The sequence below is a fragment of the Heptranchias perlo genome, chromosome 4 (assembly GCF_035084215.1).
Source record: "Heptranchias perlo isolate sHepPer1 chromosome 4, sHepPer1.hap1, whole genome shotgun sequence".
In the NCBI taxonomy this organism is placed as follows: domain Eukaryota; kingdom Metazoa; phylum Chordata; class Chondrichthyes; order Hexanchiformes; family Hexanchidae; genus Heptranchias; species Heptranchias perlo.
Window position 1 is genome coordinate 66,684,606 of NC_090328.1, and position 20,205 is coordinate 66,704,810.

The following is a 20,205-nucleotide window of genomic DNA, read 5'->3' on the forward strand; positions in this document are numbered from 1 at the left end:
CGTATTTATAATCGAAAATGTAAGTCATACACAACAAACATGCAAACAAGGAAGAAACTCCTGTTCATGAATGATTTTTGTGTACATATACCGTAACAATATTTTATCAGTTTGTTTTGTCAACACAGGAAATATAGATTTGCGAACCCGTTCGAATAAAATTTTAAATGAAAAAAATATATTCCGATGTGCATTTATTGGAGTTCGTTTGTCTGAATTCTAATCTTAATCGTGCATTTTGTTTAAAAATAATTAAACTAATCTGTTCAACTTCTTTTCCCCCTTCCAATCAGCCTAATATCTTATTATCCTTATCTGAAGAGCAATACCTGACATTTGTTTAGTGGACAACGCTTCCATATAAGGTAATACTGGGACCGTATTTCTGAATAAGCAGCTTCACATCTACAATGACCACTGTACCGCAGAAGTATTTATTCAAAGAAAAAAAAAATCCTCATTCTCAATAAACGATCATACCGGATTTTACAAGTGTAATCCCATGTTAACTACTTCGCCATAGATGCACACTTGTTTACCTTAAGTTTGTGGGAGGAGAAAATACTCGCGATTATACCGTGATTTACACAGTAAAATTAATACTTTCAAACTTTGCAACTGTTGGCGGTGTTGAGAGGACCGGTCTAGTCTCGCGGTACAATTGGTCCCAGACGGTCACGTTGTTTTATATCCAACGCTAAAACGAGGAGCCATTTTAACAGTGGAATCAGTGAATAAGGAAAGAGGCGCGGGCACAGACCAGGAGCAAGAAGAAGAGGAATCAGGTGCTCGCGCTTCTTGAATTGCTTTGATTTTTTTCTAAAAAAAAAACTTTTTTTTTTGCTAGTTCCCTTCATAGTATTGCGGTTTTTTTAAAAAAAAACAAATTGGCTTTCTTTTACCTTTTTAAAAAGCAGTTCGGTGTAAATTATGGCGATGGCTACTCCAAAGACCCAGCACCGTACGAGCGGCCGGAGTGCAGCCAGCTCACCGCTCAGTCCGACCCGTATTTCCAGACTGCAGGAAAAAGAGGAGCTGAGGAACCTCAATGACCGGCTCGCCGTCTACATCGACAAGGTCCGCTCGCTGGAGTCCGAGAACAGTGTACTGCAGCTGCAAATCTCCGAGAAGGAAGAAGTGACCACCCGGGAGCTGACCGGCATCAAGAACCTGTACGAGAACGAGCTGGCGGACGCTCGCAAATCGCTGGATGAGACAGCCAAAGAGAGAGCGCGTTTGCAGATTGAGCTGGGCAAGATCCGCGGGGACTACGACAATGTGCTACAAAAGTAAGGGCGACTGAAAATTCACGGTGCAACCTGCTTTTACGGTAAACTGCATTTTAGGTGGATAAATCTGTACCGTAGGCCTTCATCTATATTAGTAATAAGCTACCTAATGTGTGTGTTCCCCCTATCTGTGTATTTTGGTGGGTTAAAGGTTTAAATGCGTCCTTTTAAAATGTACAATATTGTACTATAGTCTGAAGGAAAAAGTATTATTTTACGGAAATGGGTGATGTGTATTTTGGAAAATCCATGTAAATTGTGGATGATTTATATCTCCCATTAGTATTTCAGTTATAGATAGACCTATTATAGTGTGACTTTATTTACGGTAGTGATGTAGGGTTGGTTTTTCATGTTTACCCAAACTGGGATCTCCTAAAGGCAAATTGTACGTTTGTTTAAATACACACAATTTTATCTTAACCTTTTAATAAAAAGAGTAAAGGTGGTGATTGGACTAATGTCTGCAGTAAACTACAGTGGCATGGAATTACTTGATGTAAAGAGTTGGTCGATTTGTACTGAACGGGTTTTACAATCTCAAAATTCCCACCTTTTTCTATAAACCAGTGTTCAGATACTGCACGAGCTCAATGCGTATTGAAATGTATCATGTAGGAACTTATGCCTTGAATTAAGTGACACTTTATAGTCTAATGTGTGAAGTCTGAATCGTTAATTAAAGCTGACCTCAGTGATTTGATCAGCGATGGTGCCGTCACTGTTGGAATATATTCCGTGCTCTATTTTATAATAGTAATTGGCGCTGGTTGAATGGACCAAGTTTGTCAGCAGCAGTTACTACACAGGCTGACCATATATGGGTTGATGGCAGGGGAGAGCCTCCGAAATCTGAGCTCTTTCACAAATGTCACACCCCGCAGTCAGTTTTTGCACCATCAAACAACGAAGAAGGGGAGTGAGGGCTGCAATAAACGTAGTTTTTATGCGCCCGGGAATTTGTTTTGAGGAAAATAGTGAATGAGAGATGGACAATGGCCATCTGTCGCATGGTAGCGCCTCTGTACAGACAAAGAGACTTTCCATTCATCCAAGGTAGCCGGGGACGAGGTCCTTGCAAAACAGCGAACCAGTACAGTTTATTCGATTCTAATGGTTCCAATTAAAGCAAAATAAATGGCAACGTTTCTGAAATGTTTCGAACAAGAACATTGTTGCACGCAGGGTTATAATGTAACTTTTTTCCATGTAACCCTTCCCGTTTGCTATGCTGTGTTGGTCAAAAGGGCAACTACAAAGGCCGCCTCACCAGCAATGAAACTTGTGTGTGTTGACGACAAAGAAGCTTCTTAAGTACTGGAGGGTGATCGCTGTCTGCCATTTTATTTTGTCATCTTAACAAGCGAGACCCTTTCCTTACAGGTCACCATGGCCATCGTTTTACAATTTCTACGATAAACATTTTTTCAATAAACGTTTTTTTCCCCCATTCTTGTAATAGCTGCAAGAAATGGATCCCTGCAAAATCGCTGAGAGCTCGTGTTTTTTCTCTCCCAATACTTTCCCTCTATCCCTCTATAAACTGCTTTTTCATCTTCCCCACAGGAGTTTCTGTGCTCGCAAAGAATTCCTGATCGGAAGATAAATGCAGATAGGAACATAGGAACAGGAGTAGGCCATTCAGCCCCTCGTGCCTGCTCCGCCAAATAAGGAAGGATGATGGGTACACGGTAGCACTGTACACTCCAACCCCTGCCCCCAATGTCACCATCTAGTTGTTTCCTAAACGATTCAGAGGTTTTTGATTCCACTAACCTACTGGAAAGTATGTTCCATCTTATGATCATTCTTTGTATGAAGACAACAATCATGGTTTCACAAAGGAATGTTCTGGCTTTACCTTTCCTATACAGTTTACATGTATCATGACTGTCTACCATCATGTACACTTCAAAATTGCTTCCTTGCTTTCAAGACTGGAGTTTCTCTCATTACTACAAAAACTTGCATTTATATAGCACCTTTCTAATGTAGGAATACACCCAAGGCATTTCAGAGGAACATAAGTAAAATGTGACATAAGTGACAAAATTTGATACCAAGCCAAAAATGATATTGGGATGGGTATCTCAAAGCTTGGTAAAAGATATGGTTCTTGAAGCAGGAGAGCAGTTTAGGTAGGGAATTTAGGAGCTTAGAGCCTATATGGCTGAAAGGAGTGCGTGATGCACAAGAGGCCAGAATTGGAGAAACATAGAGCTCTTGGATGGTTGTAGGGCTGGAGGAGGTTAGAGATGGGCTCGAGCAAGGCCATGGAGAGATTTCCTCTTACACACACAAAGTAAATAATCAAGTAATTCAATGCCACTGTAGTTCACCGCAGACATTAGTCCAACCACCACCTCTACTCTCTTTAAAAAGGATAAGATAAAAATGTGTGTATTTACACACCCAGGGATCAACCCAACAGCTCTAACTGGACAAAATGCACAAGATGCAGTTTGGTCAGAGCATGGTGAAGTTTTAGCATGATGTCTTCTGACTTGTACACTACTGATTTGGCTGTATAGTTAATGCTGCTCTGCAGTGACCAGAATTGTCAGGCATAGTCTATTAATATCCCTAGATTCTTCACTTTCATACTTAGTTACTTCAGCTTCATTCATGGATTATGTAAGTCATCACATTTTACTTACAACATGCAAAGCATCATACTTAACCATATTGAATTTCACTGGTCTTGCGCACTTAATGTATTTTACTTAACCCACCTTTTGTCGGTCCTGGCAATCTTCAGATTCAACTGTTTCTCTTTCCACCCTTTTTGGTTGACTGTGATCTGCAAATTTGACTAGTTTGCATGCAGTACATATAAAATATATGCTTCAGTGATAACTAGCAACAAGGCAATGCTTGTATTCTGTCAGAAGTCATAATTTGTTTTAAAATTTAGGTGAGGATATTTTGAAGATTGCAAAATGTAAGCTTTTTATATTTCCATTCCAACATGCAAGGGAAAGACAGTGTATTTAATTGTGATTTGCATAGTTAACTTTGGCACTGTGTTTCAAACTTAAGGTAAGAAACCACAAGTGTTCCAAGCAGGTTCTTTCCGGATAATCCTGGCCTTGCTTTTATGGAATAGTATCTTATGTACTTGGATATAAGATGAGAAATTTATGCCTAGGTTTGGGACTAAGTCATTTTATACAGCTCAGCTTTCTGTTTTTTTTAATTGGCAGCAGGAGCCTGGATTGAAGTCCACACTGCTGCCAATACCCTAACCCACATTTATGATGCTTTGTGACTGCACTTCTCTAACATTCTGCTTTCCAGTCTCCACTTCGACCATCCAGAATGCCATGGTTGTATCTTCAGCTGCAGTAACTATTTACATTCTTGAAGCTTGCCAAGCTTCACGTGTTTCCCATGTTCTGGAGAATAGATGTTAAGATTCTCGTCCTCACTTTCAAATGTCACCATGGCCTCCTTTTTCTACTTTTGTGATTTCCAGTCCTATGTTCCTGTAAATGGTCTCCAGTCCTCCAACTCTGATTTACTTCTCATTCATCTCTCCATCAGTAACTGTTCTTTCAGCTGCCTTGCCCCTACCCTCTGGAACTTCCTCTTTAAGCACCTGTGCCTTGCCATCTCCCTTCCTGCATTCTGAAATATCTAAGATCCTTCTCTTCAACCATGATTTTGCCTCATCCTTGTTTTATTTTCCCTGTCCTCACCCTAACCAGTCTTGGTATCTGCTACCCATTGCCCTATAAAGCACTGAGATGTCTAATGGGTGCTATAGATATGTAAATTGGGAGGGAGGAGCAGACAGTTAAATGTCATGGTACTGGAGAAACAACATGTTTCTATTAGCTGCAACTGTCAGGCTGCACTCCTTCAGTGCTATGGTTTTTAAATGGTAATTCTCCCTGCTAACTCTTTGACTTCAATCGAGGCTGCTGCAGCTGATTTTAAGTGTGGGTCATCCCAGCAGGCTAGATTTAGAGAAAGCAGTATGAGCCAGTTGAGAGGGAGAGTTGCCATTTTAATATCATTGGTTGAGGAACAGAGTGAAACAAAGCTATTTTTCAAATGAGAAAGCAGAGAAAATGTATTTATGGATGCCCACTGACATGATGAGTTTTGGTGGATAGAAGCTTTTTTATTGAGATTCAAGGATCCCTTTTGGGTAGCAAAGTTTCTACTTAAGCTAATTGTCTAACTTAATCAGTTGTTGTGATCTGCCTCTTGCAAACTGCAACCAGAATCTATGATAGACCTAAAAGTGCCAGTATTCCACCCTATTATACAGCTAAAATCTGTTTGGAAGAGCAAAATTTATATTTGTAAATCTGGAATTTTTTTCCTTCTAGTTTATGGACATAGCATGGAAATTTCATACATCAACCGTTACACTTTACCGATATCCTATTGATTGGTGCTTTTTCTTTTCCCTCCCGGAGGTTGCAAATAATTGAGCTTCGTTGAAGTGAGCTAAATATTAATTGGCACCGTAGCCATTTATTGAACTGTCATCTTACTGATGGCAAAACATTACTTTAATTGAAATTATTTGGCTGTCACATAATACAGTGCATCCCGGGGGTCATCTGCAGCTTACATCTGCTTTACTAATGGTCCTTAGACTTGCTGGTTCATGTACCTCTAGGTCTGCTTGGCTGTGATCTGTTGTTCAATCAATTTGCTCCTCTGCTTTTGCTCCAGCAAAAGAAAGTAAGGGAATGTCTTTGGGAGTCTGGGGTTATTCCAGCTTCTCTAAAACAAGTGAAAGTGCCGTATTAAAATAGAACTGCTCAATAGTAGTAATGCCCATATTTTTCTTTTTGTTATCTTGTGGGGGAATTATAGGGCCTCCACTTGGCAACTCACCCATGCCTCTTCACCTCCAGAATCGACTGTTCCAAAGTTGTCCTGGCTGACGAGTTTAGTTCCTATCTACTGTGCAAATACAGGAACTTCACACTGTTCGTTGGCATTTCAGCGGTGTGGTAGACAGCGAGATGCTGCTTTCGCAAATCTAACGGTTTCTTTCCCTTGAACTTCCAGGAGGAAATCAGTTTTTGCTCAATTACTACCCAAAAAATCCAGGAATTTAATAGTGCACATTGGTAGAAATTGATTTTAATGGTCCCCAAATATTTTACATTGGAAAAATGGTCTTGAAATGGAAAGGATTGCATCTTTGTCTTGATTCTTTAGCATCTACTAGTTTACTAATGTAAAGTAGTGCAAGTTCAGGTGTACTTTGTACGTAAAAGTTTTGGTTGGGGAAAGTGTATGTAATCAAAAGTTAGTTTGCTTTTGCTTTCCAGTATGGTGAAATAATAGGGGCTGCAGGATGTTAAAAATTTGCATGAGAAAAAGAAGCTCGAGTCTGACTAAGGACAGGTGGACATTTCAAGCTGTAGGCAGGAATTGAGCTGTAAATCTCAGCTGTTGTCTCAAGATGTTTGGAGGAAGGGAGTCCTCAGTATAGCAATAATTTAGGCACTGTTTTAGTTCAATCCTAGACTTTGCTTAGTTTGACATCTTGTAACATTAAACCAAGTTTAAAATGATAGCGCTCCTTTGTGTTTAATTAGTCAGATTTGATGGGCAAAGCAGCTGCAAAATAGAAGAACCAACGGCCTTATATGACAGATGTTTGAATAAAATTTCTGTTCTATTGAAGGAGGTGTACTGACTACAGCCGTTGTACTCAACTTTTGCTATCCACCTGTTGATGCCTGATATGTTCTCCATATGTTTTCTATAACTTGTGGGATTAATTTAGACTTAATTGAGCTCCTTTCGTAATATCTTTTTATCAAAAGAAAACTTCCATTGAGTATATGGGTACGCTAGCATAGTGGTTATGTTACTGGACTAGTAATCCGGAGACATGAGTTCAAATCCTGCCACGGCAGCAGGGGAATTTAAATTTGGTTAATTAAATAAAAATCTGGAATAAAAAGCTAGTATGGTGACCGTGAAACTACCGGATTGTCGTAAAAACCCATCTGGTTCACTAATGTCCTTTTAGGGAAGGAAACCTGCTGTCTATACCTGGTCTGGCCTATATGTGACTCCAAACTCTCAACAATGTGGTTGATTCTTAACTGCCCTCTGAAATGGCCTAGCAAGCCACTCAGTTGTCAAGAAGGCAGCTCACCACCACTTTTTCAAGGGCAATTAGGGATGGGCAATAAATGCCCCCCTCTGCTAAGGGAAATAGAGTGGATAGGGAGGACCTGCCTAGGCCCCCCATAATTTTATAGACCTCAATTAAATCTCCCCTCAGCCTCCTTTGTTCCAAAGAAAACAACCCCAGCCTATCCAATCTTTCCTCGTGGCTAAAATTCTCCAGCCCTGGCAACATCCTCGTAAATCTCCTCTGTACCCTCTAGTGCAGTCACATCTTTCCTGTAATGTGGTGACCAGAACTGCACGCAGTACTCAAGCTGTGGCCTAACCAGTGTTTTATACAGTTCTAGCATAACCTCCCTGCTCTTATATTCTATGCCTCGGCTAATAAAGGAAAGTATGCCTTCTTAACCACCTTATCTAACTGTCCTGCTACCTTCAGGGATCTGTGGCCATGCACTCTGAGGAGTCTCTGTTCCTCTACACTTTTCAGTATCCTCCCATTTATTGTGTACTCCCTTGCCTTGTTTGACCTCCCTAAATGCATTACCTCCCATTTCTCCGGATTGAATTCCATTTGCCACTTTTCTGCCCACTTGACCAGTCCATTGATATTTTCCTGCAGTCTACAGCTTTCCACCTCACTATCAACCACACGGCCAATTTTTGTATCATCTGCCAACTTCTTGATCATGACCCCTACATTCAAGTCCAAATCATTAATATATACCACAAAAAGCAAGGAACCTAGTACTGAGATCTGCGGATCCCCACTGGATACAGCATTCCAGTCACAAAAACACCCGTCAACCCTTTGCTTCCTGCCACTGAGCCAATTTTGGATCCAATTTGCCACTTTCCCATGAATTAATTATATATATATATATTAAAAAATGTAATTTGAAAGCTCTGGAAACTAGCTCATAAACTATTGTCTCACCTAAATTGATATCCAAATGGGGCATAAATGAAATATTGGTGTTTGTTCTTCACCCCCCACTCCTCCACTAGCCCAGGCAATTTAGACACACAGGAATGTGGAGCGGAGCATCTAGAATCATACAGCACATCGTGCCTGTGCCAACTCTTTTGAAAGAACTATACAATTAGTCCCACTCCTCTTTTTCCCCCATAGCCCTGCAAATATTTTCTTTTCAAGTATTTTTCCAATTCCCTTTTTAAAGTTACTATTGAATCTATTTCCACCTTCCTTTCAGGCAGTGTATTCCAGATCATAACAACTCTCTGCGTTTTAAAAAAAAAATCTCCATCTTCCCTCTGGTTCTTCTGCCAATTACCATAAATCTGTGTCCTCTGGTTATCTACCCTCCTGCCAATGGAAATAGTTTCTCCCTATGTCCTCTATCAAAACCCCTCAAAATTTTGAACATCTCTATTGAATCTCCTTTTAACCTTCTCTGCTCTAGAGAACAATCCCAGAATCTCTAATCTCTCCACATAACTGAAGTCCCTCATTCTTGGTACCATTTTAGTACATTTCTTCTGCACCCTCTCCCAGGCCTTGATGTCCTTCCTAAAGTCTGGTGCCCAGAATTGAACACACTATTCCAGCTGAGGCCTACCCAGATATATAAAGGTTTAGCATAACTTGCTTTTGTACTTTATGCCTCTGTTTATAAAGTCAAATGTTCCATATTTAACAGCTGTATCAACTTGTCCTGCTACTGTAAAAAGATTTGTGTACATAAACCCCCAGGCCTCTGTCCCTGCACCTACTTTAAAATTGTACCATTTAGTTTATATTGCCTCGCCTTATTCTTCCTTCCAAAATGCATCACTTCACCCCTCCTGCATTAAATTTCATCTGCCATGTGTCTGCCCATTTCACCAGTCTGTATGTCCTCCTGAATCTGCTACTATCTTTCTTATACCCTGTATACCCACGTCCATTTTATTAATATCAAAAAGAGCAGTGGTCCTAAAACTGACCTCTGGGGAATTCCACTATATACTTCAAAACAGTCTTAAGCAATCGTTCACTACTACACTGCTTTTTGCCCCTTTAGCCAATTTCATATCTACGTTACCACTGCATCTTTAATCTCATGGGCTTCAATTTTGCTAACAAGTTTATTATGTGGTTCTTTATCAGACACGTTTTTGAAAGTCCAGATACGCAACTGCACTACCCCCATCAACCCTTTCCTTTACTTCTTCAAAGAACTCAATCAAGTTTGTCAGACTTTATTTGCCTTTAACAAATCAGGACTATCATTTATCAATCCATGTCTTTCTAAGTGACAATTTTGTCCCAGAATACTGTCTCTAAAAGCTTCCCCACTATCTGACATTGGGCTGACTGGCCTGTAGTTACTGGGTTTATCCCCTTCTGCTTTTTTGAACGGGTGTAATATTTGCAATCCTCCAGTCCTCCAGCACCACTCCATATCCAAGGAGGATTGAAAGATTGTGGCTAGAGCCTCTGCTATTTCCACGCTTGCTCCCCTCTGCAAGGGTTAATTAGTAATCTCACAGCAAAGGATCCCCTGGGGAAGAGTGATCATAATAGAATTTCACATTGAGTTTGAGAGTGGTGTACTTAAGTCAGAAACTAAAATCTTAAACTTAAATAAAGCCAATTAAATAGGTATGAGGGGTGAGTTGGGAAATTAGATTAAAGGGTATGACAGTAGATAAGCAATGGCAAACATTAAAGAAATATTTCAAAATGAATATACATTCCACTGAGAAATAAAAACTCCATGGGAAAAGTGATCCATCTGTGGCTAACTAAAGAAGTTAAGGGTAGTATTAGATTAAAAGAACCGTAGTAAGCCTAAGGATTGGGAGTGTGTTTTTTAGAAACCAGCAGAGGATGACCAAAAGATTGATAAAGGAGAAAATAGAGTATGAAAGTAAACTAGCAAGAAATATAAAAACATTGTAAGAGCTTCTGCAAGTATGTAAAAAGGAAGAGATTAGTGAAAGTAAATGTAGGTCCCTTAGAGGCAGAGACAGGAGAAATTATAATGGGGAATAAGGAAATGACAGACGTTAAACATATTTTGTGTCTGTCTTCACAGTAGAAGACACAAGAAGCATACCAGAAATAGTGAGGAGCCAAGGGGCTAATGAGAATGAGGAACTTAAAGTAATTATTATCAGTAGAGAAAAAGTACTGGAGAAACTAATGGGACTAAAAGCCAATAAATCCCCTGGACCTGATGGCCTACATCCTAGGGTTCTAAAAGAGGTGTCTGCAGAGATAGTGGATGCATTGGTTGTGATCTTCCAAAATTCCCTAGATCCTAGAACGATCCCAGCGAATTGGAAGATAGCACGTATAGCCTCTCAATTCAGGGAGGGAGGGAGGGAGGATTATGAAAGGGAAATACTGTTTGACAAATCTGCTGGTGTTTTTTGAGAATGTAACTAGCAGGATAGATAAAGGGGAACCAGTGCATGTAGTATATTTGGATTTTCAAAAGGCATTTGATAAGGTGCCACCTACAAAGTTGTTATACAAGATACAGGCTCATGGGGTTGGGGGTGATATATTAGCATGGACAGAGGATTGGTTAAGTGACAAAAAACAGGGTATGCATAAATGGGTCATTTTCAGGTTGGTAGGCTGTAACTAGTGGAGCGCTGCTAGGATCGGTGCTTTGGCCTCAGCTATTTACAATCTATTTTAATATCTTTGATGAAGGGACCATATGTAATGTATCCAAGTTTGCTGATGATACAAAGCTAGGTGGGAAAGTAAGTTGTGAGGAGGACACCGTCTGCAAAGGGTTAAGTGAGTGGGCAAGAAGGTGGCAGATGGAGTATAATGTGAGGTTATTCACTTTTTGGTGGGAAGAATAGAAAAGCAGAATATTTTTTTAAATGATGAAACTATTTAAATGTTAGTGTTCAGAGAGATTTGGGTGTCCTCGTACAAGATATACAAAAAGTTAGCACGCAGGTACAGCAAGCAATTAGGAAGGCAAATGGCTTGTTGGCTTTTATTGCAAGGGGGTTGGAGTACAAGAGTAAGGAGGTCTTACTATTTTACAGGGCTTTGGTGAGACCTCACCTGGAGTACTGTGCACAGTTCTGGTCTCCTTATCTGAGGAAGGATATACTTGCCTTGGAGGTAGTGCAATGAAGGTTCACTAGATTGATTCCTGGGATGAGAGGGTTGTCCTATGAGGAGAGATTGAGTAGAATGGGCCTATACTCTTGGGAATTTAGAAGATTGAGAGGTGATCAAATTGAAACATACAAGATTCTGAGGGGGCTTGACAGGATAGATGCTGAACAGTTGTTTTCCCCTGGCTGGAGAGTCCTGAACTAGGGGGCATAGTCTCAGGTTGGCCATTTAAGACTCAGAAGAGGAGAAATTTCTTCACTCAGAGGGTTGTGAACCTTTGGAATTCTCTACCCCAGAGGGCTGTGGATGCTTAGTCATTAAGTATATTCAAGATTGAGAACGATAAATTTTTGGACACTAAGGGAATCGAGGGATATAGGGATAGACTGGGAAAGTGGAGTTGAAGAGGTCGAAGATCAGCCATGATCTTATTGAATGGCGGAGCAGGCTCGAGGGGCCATATGGCCTACTTCTTCTCCTATTTCTTATGCCATCTAGGATGTATCCCATCCGGACCGGGTGACTTTTTTACTTTGAGCGCTGCTAACCTTTTAAGTACCTCCTCCTTATCTATTTTTATCCTATCCAATTTCTTTACTACCTCCTCCTTTACTGTGGTGTTGGCAGCATCCTCTGGTTATTACAACATTTATTGTGCATCTTTAAGGGCCATTTTTTGTTTTTTGCCCTGATGATTACAGTAGTTATTAAGCTGCAGATTCAGAATGGACAATAATCAGTATCTATCCAGCCTGAATAACACAACATATCCTCACCAACAGTAAACCATTACAGCTTATGTAAGGTGGCATTACCACCATCCTATTCAGTGTCTTTAGCAATAATGTGTTGGATAACATTGTAAGGGGCAGGCTTGATGTGTCCAACCCACCATTTCTGAAAGAATTGCACTGTTCTTTTTCACATATGACAATTTGGTGGTTGGTTGGCATGCCTGGGGATCTTGAACAGTGGCAAACCAGTGCTGCTGGGTGCCCTCACAGATGCTGTTATGGCTTTTCACAGCATAAGATATTGATTGGAAGAAACCAGATTTATCTGTCCCATTTGTTGATCTATCCCAAGTGCTCTGTGGCAGTAGGCTGGAATCACATGGAATCATTAGTTTAACAATTTGACCCCATGCTCTGCATGGCTGACAACCAGAGATAGCTTCACTTTTAAATGTTGCCATTTAGTTCTCTCAAATCTTACTTATTTGCTGAGAACACATTAAAATAAAGAGCCCCTGAAATCTATACGTGTTAGGGAACAAGGCTCTTAGTTTTGGTCTCCACAACAGTAGGTTTTGGGTGAGGGTGGGGAGGAGTGGTAAAGACAGCATCTGAGACAAGTCAAAGTTTAATGCACTTTAAGTATTCAAATGGATATCAAATTCAGAAAAACAGAATTGGACCTGGAACCTTCTGGTCTATATGACTCAGTTACATGTCACATTAACCAATTGAGCCAACAGGGAGGCCTCTTATTTTGGCTATTGCACTTAATAGTTCACAGTAGTGACAAAAGTCACACTCCGTTCTACAAAAATGGAACTTGAGTGAAATTGTCAACAAATTTAATGTCATTGGTTCCTGTTGGTCATTACAAACAGTTTAGTCACACACAGCTTTTTTTTAAAAAAGCACTTGATCAAAAGAAACATGATATTAATTGCCTCCTGCTTGCAGTGCACTGTATTCCTAAGCACTTGAAGCTGATTTTTGACATAAATTGGCAACTTTTTTTTACAAAAATTTCTGTACATGCAGTGGCAACATTTTATTTTTTTGTGTGCAATGTTAAGTTTTCTGATATTTACTTGCCAACGTTTAGACTGCTGAGAGGATATATTACTATTAAGTGCTTCATAAATCATTTTGGTTGCAGGAGCAAGAGCGTTTCAGGTAGCTAGGGAGCAGTCTGGCAACCTATGTGACTTGAATAACTTGATATCGTTCTGCTCAGTCGAAAGGTTGTGGGTTCAACTCCATTCTGGGACTTGAGCACATAATCAAGAATGACACTCCAGTGCAGTACTGAGGGAGTTTTATACTGTTGGGTATTGTCCTTTTTGGATAAGCCATTAAAGTGGGGCCCCTTCTACTTGTTCCAGGTGGATGTTGTATCCACTGGTACTTGAATAGAAGGGATTTTACCTGCTGTTCTGGACAACAGTCCTCCCTCAATCAACACTTAACCAGTTAACATCTTGTTGCTGTTTCAGGGATCTTGCTGTCTGCAAAATGACTGCTGCATTCACCTGCATAAAAATTGCATCATTTCAAGTAAGCTATTTTAGCTGCTTCTGAGGCACTAAGTAAATTCAAAGATTTTTCTTTGTACTGTAAATGATAGATGTGCTAGCAGCAGTAGGAAAGTATGATGTCTTTCCAACCCAGCTCTGTTGAATCTATTATGTTAGCCTTATTTTTCATCTGAAAACCTTTTCAATGTGTAGATTGTGCAGATGCCTCTAAAGGAATGTATGTGAACTTTACAAACACAACATTTTCTATATACGAACGTGGATGTAATTCTGCAATTATTCGATATCCTGTTGATTTTGACTCAATGCTTGCACTTTTTAAAAAAAACTATAAAATGTTCATATTCCTTTAAAAGAATTAGTGAATGTGCAATAGTATGCAAGGAATGTTGTAGGTGGTGAGAAGCTAGATTACACTGTTTCTATTTTGGAAGCCAGTTTGTAACCAGTTATGCAAAGGTCAGATGGAAATTGTCTTTCAGACCTCAAATTCTCAATTTGTATGTACTGAAATCTGAATGTATTGGGTGTACCAAAGAATAGTCAATTATTGCTTTAGAAAGTATGGGTTTAGAAATCTGTTCAGGTTAAATGTAAATAAATGTGCTGATGGGATTAATAGGTAATGGTGACTTTGGGGCTAGGAACAAATTGTTCTCTTGGTTTATTCATTGTTCATCTTGTGAAAGCCAAATATGTGAACATTATACCATTTTTGATGAAGCTTTAACTTCAGAATTTTTAGATTAATTGCCTGATATTCTCGATAGTATCTAATTTTAAGTTGCACTGTGGACAATCCATTTTGCTGATGTATTCCTGTTGTTGGGCCCAGTCGTTCTTGACGGGAGGTAATGTCACTTGATAGCTGACTTTTTGTCTTGTGGCTGGTTCTGCAATATAAAATTAGTAAGCTGTCAATTGGACCATGTGGTAGATTTTGATTATTATTTGCAAGAGGTTGGTTTTGAAATAATGTACTTTTTGTAGCAAATAAGTTCTCCCCCATTTTTGCGCTTGGATGCACTACCAAATAGATTTTCTTTTTTTCACCCCTCTGGGGGCCCCCCCTCCCCCCCAGCTGACTAAAGGTAATGAGGACTTATTTTACTGTCACTCGCTCTTACTTTCTGCAAGCATTGCTCTTTGCTATCACGTAGAAAATCGCGGGCATGATTCCATTTCCATTAAATTTAAATGGGTGTACAATCGGGCATAAGGATCTGTATTTTCCCAACCAGCACCTCCAGCAACTGCAGAATTGGCCCTGATGTCTGAGTATATCCCTCATTCCCAGCATCTCACTCACTACAATTTAAATTCTAAAACTCTACTTCTGGTACCAGAATCCAGGGCCATTAGAATGCTATTCCTGAATAGACAAAGGTTACATTAATAGTATTAGGCTGGTTATACTGGGTGCATTTATTCAAGCTTGTGGTACTGAAAATTTCTAACCATGAGCAATAATATCACTGATTGTGATGCATTTTTGAGGCATAATCTGGAACCACGATTTGTAAGACCTGCTAAACTGGCTTTGGAGCAAGGCAAACCAGGAAAGAACCTTGGTTTCTATGGTTGCAGTTTACCAGAGTTTGGAGAGTTCCTTTTTCTTGTTTTATATTGTGCAGTAGGCTTGAATTGAAGCCAATCAGCAATGTGCTCAGGGTGCCAGTGCCTAAAGGCCTGTATCGGCTGGCAAAGGAAGAATGGCCTTCAACTAGGGCTGCCTTTGCCATACTATAAATGTAGCAAATGGGGGTGAAGTGAAATTCTAAAATAAACATTGAAATTGAAAAAGTAGACTTATGTTTCCATCTTTTGGAAGTCCAATGCAGGTGCAATGGCACTGCTGTGTGGCTCTAAAATTAAGGGTTGTGGTATGTAGTTATCTGGCAGTAGCTGTGAGACTTGCTAGTAGGAGGGTGAAGCTCCAACTGTACACACTCTCCTGTGAAGCAACTTTTAATTTATATATTAAAATGTAGCTGCTGTTTTCAACAATGTGCTCAGTATTGAGGGAAAATGTTTTACACATAGAATCATAGAAACTTGGAAGGGTAGCGAACAGTGAGGAGGATAGTGATAGACTTCAAGAGGATATAGACAGGCTGGTGACAGGGGCAGACACGTGGCAGATGAAATTTAATGCAGAAAAATGCGAGGTGATACATTTCAGTAGGAATAACGAGGAGAGGCAATATAAACTAAAGGGCACAACTCTAAATGGGGTACAGGAACAGAGAGATCTGGGAGTATATGTGCACAAATCGTTGAAGGAGGCAGGACAGGTTGAAAAAGTGGTTAAAAAAGCATATGGGATCCTGGGTTTTATAAATAGAGGTATAGAATACAAAAGTAAGGAAGTTATGTTGAACCTTCATAAAACACTGGTTCAGCCACAACTGGAGTATTGTGTCCAGTTCCAGGCACTGCACTTTAGGAAAGATGTGAAGGCCTTAGAGAGGGTACAAAGAGATTTACTAGAATGATTCCAGGGATGAGGGACTTTAGTTACATGGATAGACTGGAGAAGCTGGGGTTCTTCTCCTTTGACCAGAGAAGGTTGAGAGGAGACTTGATAGAGGTATTCAAAATCATGAAGGATCTAGACAGAGAAACTGTTCCCATTGGCGGAAGGGTCAAGAACCAGAGGACACGGATTTAAGGTGATTGGCAAAAGAACCAAAGGTGACATGAGGCAAAGCTTTTTTACCCAGCGAGAGGTTAGGATCTGGAATGCACTGCCCGAGGGGGTGGTGGAGGCAGATTCAATCGTGGCCTCCAAAAAAGGGAACTGGGTAAGTACGTGAAAGGAAAAATTTGCAGGGCGGGGGACTAGCTGAATTGCTCTTGCATAGAGCTGGTGCGGACTAAATGGACCGAATGGCCTCCTTCCATGCTGTAACCTTTGAGTCTATAAGTTATGGCACAGAAGGAGGTCAGTTGGCCCATTGTGTCTGTGCCGGCCGAGAAACAGCTATCCATCTTCTTCCCAATTTCTAGCGCTTGGTCCGTAGCCGTGTGCACATCCAAGTACTTTTTAAATGAGTTGAGGGGTTTCTGCTTCTACCACCCTTTCAGGCAGTGAGTTCCAGATCCCCACCACCCTCTGGGTGAAAAAAATTCTCCTCAGCTCTCCTCTAATCCTTCTATCAATTACTTTTAAATCTTTGCCCCCTGGTCACTGAACCCTCTGCTAAGAGTGGATAGGGTGGACCTATTTCCCTATCTAGGCCCCTCATAATTTTATGCACCTCAATTAAGTCACCCCTCAACCGCCTCTCTTCCAATGAAAACAACCCCAGCCTATCCAATCTTTCCTCGTGACTAAAATTCTCCAGTCCTGGCAACATCCTCGTAAATCTCCTCTGTACTCTGGCACTGATTGAAAAAGTCCTTGGATGTGCAGTTGAAGTGCCGTAACCTACCGGGCTATGGACCAAGTGCTAGAAAGTGGGATTAAGCAGGATAGTTTTTTTTGGCTGGCAAGGACACGATGGGCTGAATGACTACCTTCTATGCTGTAACTTTCTATGATGAGCTGAGATGGTCTGGATGGCCATCATTTGTATTTATCTTGTGATCACATAGCCATTTAGGTATATTCTGACTAAGCAAGAGTACAAAATAAACAGGCAGACTACTGATCGGAAATAGGAAGGAAGTGGTTTGTTTGGTTTCTTGATGTTAAGCCGGTTGGATCTCGCTCTCTCTTTTATATATTTGGGTGAATGATTAATTTTCATTTGGAATGATGTGGCAAGAAAGATGGGAGCAATTTGTATACAGGTGAGGATCCTAAGGAAAACCATTAGGAAAAAATTTACATTGAATAATACAACACTTTCAGTTGGCAGGCTCTTCACGGAACATGTCACATAGGCTATTGGGCAGTATGCATTGTCTGGCTACAGTAGTGCAGCTTGTTGAATATTGTGCTTGCTAAAGATTTTAATACTTCAATAACAAAGATGTTGAATAAGTCTAATGAATGCTTTAGCAACTACTTGTTTTTTTGTGTATTTGTCACATAACTCTTTCTTTCTGTTTTATAATGTTTCTCCCTGTTGGAAATTAATATTTGAAAACTGACAATTACATTTTTGATGCAATTGAATTTTGTGATCTGCAGTGAAACCTTGATTATCCACATTGAGTTATTTGAGAAGTTTTAAAAACTTTGGCAGATAAGTGGCAGTTGGAGCTTCCAGGATTTTGTGGCATGATCTGGCACTGCAACAGCTGATTTTAATCAACTTATCTGCCGTTTCACAGCTTCCCCATGTAACTGTCTGTTATAGTGAAGAGCATATTTTAAACAGGCAGGTTCTGTTGAGATCAATGCTATAGCGGCTGCTGACAAAATTGCTAGAGGTGAGTGTAAATTTTTTTTAATATATAGATGACTTCAATCAACCTAAAATAAATTGGGAAAACCCAAGTGGTTTGGGGTCAGAGTTGGTAAATGTAATGCATGACTGCTTCATGACCCAATGCATTAGAGAAGCTGAGAGGTTGTGCTAGCCTTCACCTGGTATTTATAAACAACCAAGACAACGTACAGAAAATGTGTTGGTACCCATGGTGAATGTGGGATTCAGAAATACAGAAGACTTTAAAAGGGCTAATTTCAAAGAAATGAAGGAGCAACTTAAGCATATTTGACTTGGGAGAGGTTGCTCAACATTTCAGTAGAGGGCAAGTGAAATACCTTTTTTTTTTAAAAGGCATAATACTGAGCATGCAGGGTAAATACATAGAACCAGCAAACTGAGACTAAACCGGCATGACTCTAAATTTATGAATAAATTAATTAAAAACAAAAGGGGAAAAGTAACCATTACAAATCCTGCAGCAACACAAACCAATAAGGTTCACTGGGATAAATACAAGAATATGTCAAAACCTGTTAGAAGGATGATCAGAGAGGCAAACGATCATGGGGAAAAAAACATAGTTGCTGATGCAAAATTCTTGGGCTCATCTTACTTTAGTAAGTAGAGGAGAGAACCGTAAAAGATGCAAACTGTCTCGAGGAAGAGCGCAACAAACAAAAAAGGACAGGAAAAGACCAGCTGTTCCAGCGAGCTTGTCCCAACTTGGCATAGTGTAACTTCTGCACACCATTTCTTTTCTCTTTTTTTCCCCCCCCCCCCCCCCCCCACTCAGCCGGGTAATCTCCCGGGAGAGGTGAAAAATCTGTAAGCCAATTTAGGAAAAAAAAATCAGGACATTTGTTTGACTCCTGAAGGGTAATTGAGCAAGCTCCAGGAGATCACATGATACACCCAATGACCCACCTACCTTCTGTATGTATATGTTTGTTACTCACAGGAACTTGACCTTCTGAATGCAGTCTCTGCACTCATTGCATGTGCTACAAAATAGTAAACATTTTTAATTATTTCCTCGATTCATGAGGGACTAGAGCAACACGCCCTCCCCAAATTTGAGGTAACATAGGCAAGATTATTGACTGATATAAATGAAGTAGAAGTCCAAGAGAAACTCAAAACCAAAAGCCCTGACAGATAATATTTATTCCAGAATTCTAAAGGAGACTAGGGAGATTGTTATAATCACTGGATACTTGGATACTAGTAGATTGGAAATGGACTTATCCAAAAGGGCCACAGATCAGACACTAACATCTATAGACCCATTTGTGTCTCAATGGAATTAATTATCAGGTGTATGGGTTTTGACAATGATCAAGTTTGTGCGACTGATTCATAGGTGAGAGCTTTTAGCAGCAGATTAGTTGTGCAGCAGCAGGAGTAATGGAGGTGATGTGCAGGGGACTCATTGGCCTAGAAATTGGATCATGTTGCACCCGTTTTAGTATTCTCAGGCACTTGGCAGCCAAACCAGAGGTAAGTTTAAATTTTTTGTACTTGCCTTATTGTGGAGCTGGAATGCTCCACGTTAAATTTAGGGACTGCTGCCGGCCACTGATTGCCCCTCCCAATTGCCTAACTTTTTTTTAAGTCCAAGTGTAATCTGAAATGTTCTTTTCTGTTTATACGAAGGCCATGAAATTTGATCAGAAATTCTTGGAGGTGGATGGAGAGAAACATTGGTCTTAATTATTGCACATAATCTGCATCCAATAAATGAGTTTCAACAAGTATTTTCCCTTGCAACTGTCTTTAATAAGGCAACTGTCTAATAACTGATTTCAGTTTTTGATCATGTGGGGGCACAAATACTTTTTAGTAATCCAAATTTCATTTGAAAGTTTTACATTATTAAGATTGTTACGAATCATTTGACCTTTCATTTTCCCTCTTTCTCCAGATTTGTTTCTTTTTGATAGCTCAAGTAATGTGAGGCAGTATGTTTTGTTTCTTTTTCCTATCTACTCTAAAAGTCATACTTTTGAAGTACACAGAATTGTGGGTGGTTTTGTGCTGTGATCCACCCGTCTGATAGGAACT

The 20,205-nt window shown here is 40.1% G+C and overlaps 1 protein-coding gene across 2 annotated transcripts in view; it reads left to right on the forward strand.

Annotated features, from left to right (window-relative positions):
• Positions 1-710: 710 nt before the first annotated feature.
• lmnb1 (lamin B1) overlaps positions 711-20,205 on the forward strand; it is a 44,533-nt gene continuing 25,038 nt past the window's right edge. The window contains exons 1-2 of one of the 2 annotated variants that reach the window (XM_067983059.1): positions 767-785; positions 918-1,289. In XM_067983059.1, the coding sequence (XP_067839160.1) occupies positions 931-1,289 (359 nt within the window). In that variant the 5' untranslated portion in view covers positions 767-785; positions 918-930. Of the gene's footprint in view, positions 1,290-20,205 lie in introns of both variants that reach the window. The other variant, XM_067983058.1, reaches the window with a different exon arrangement.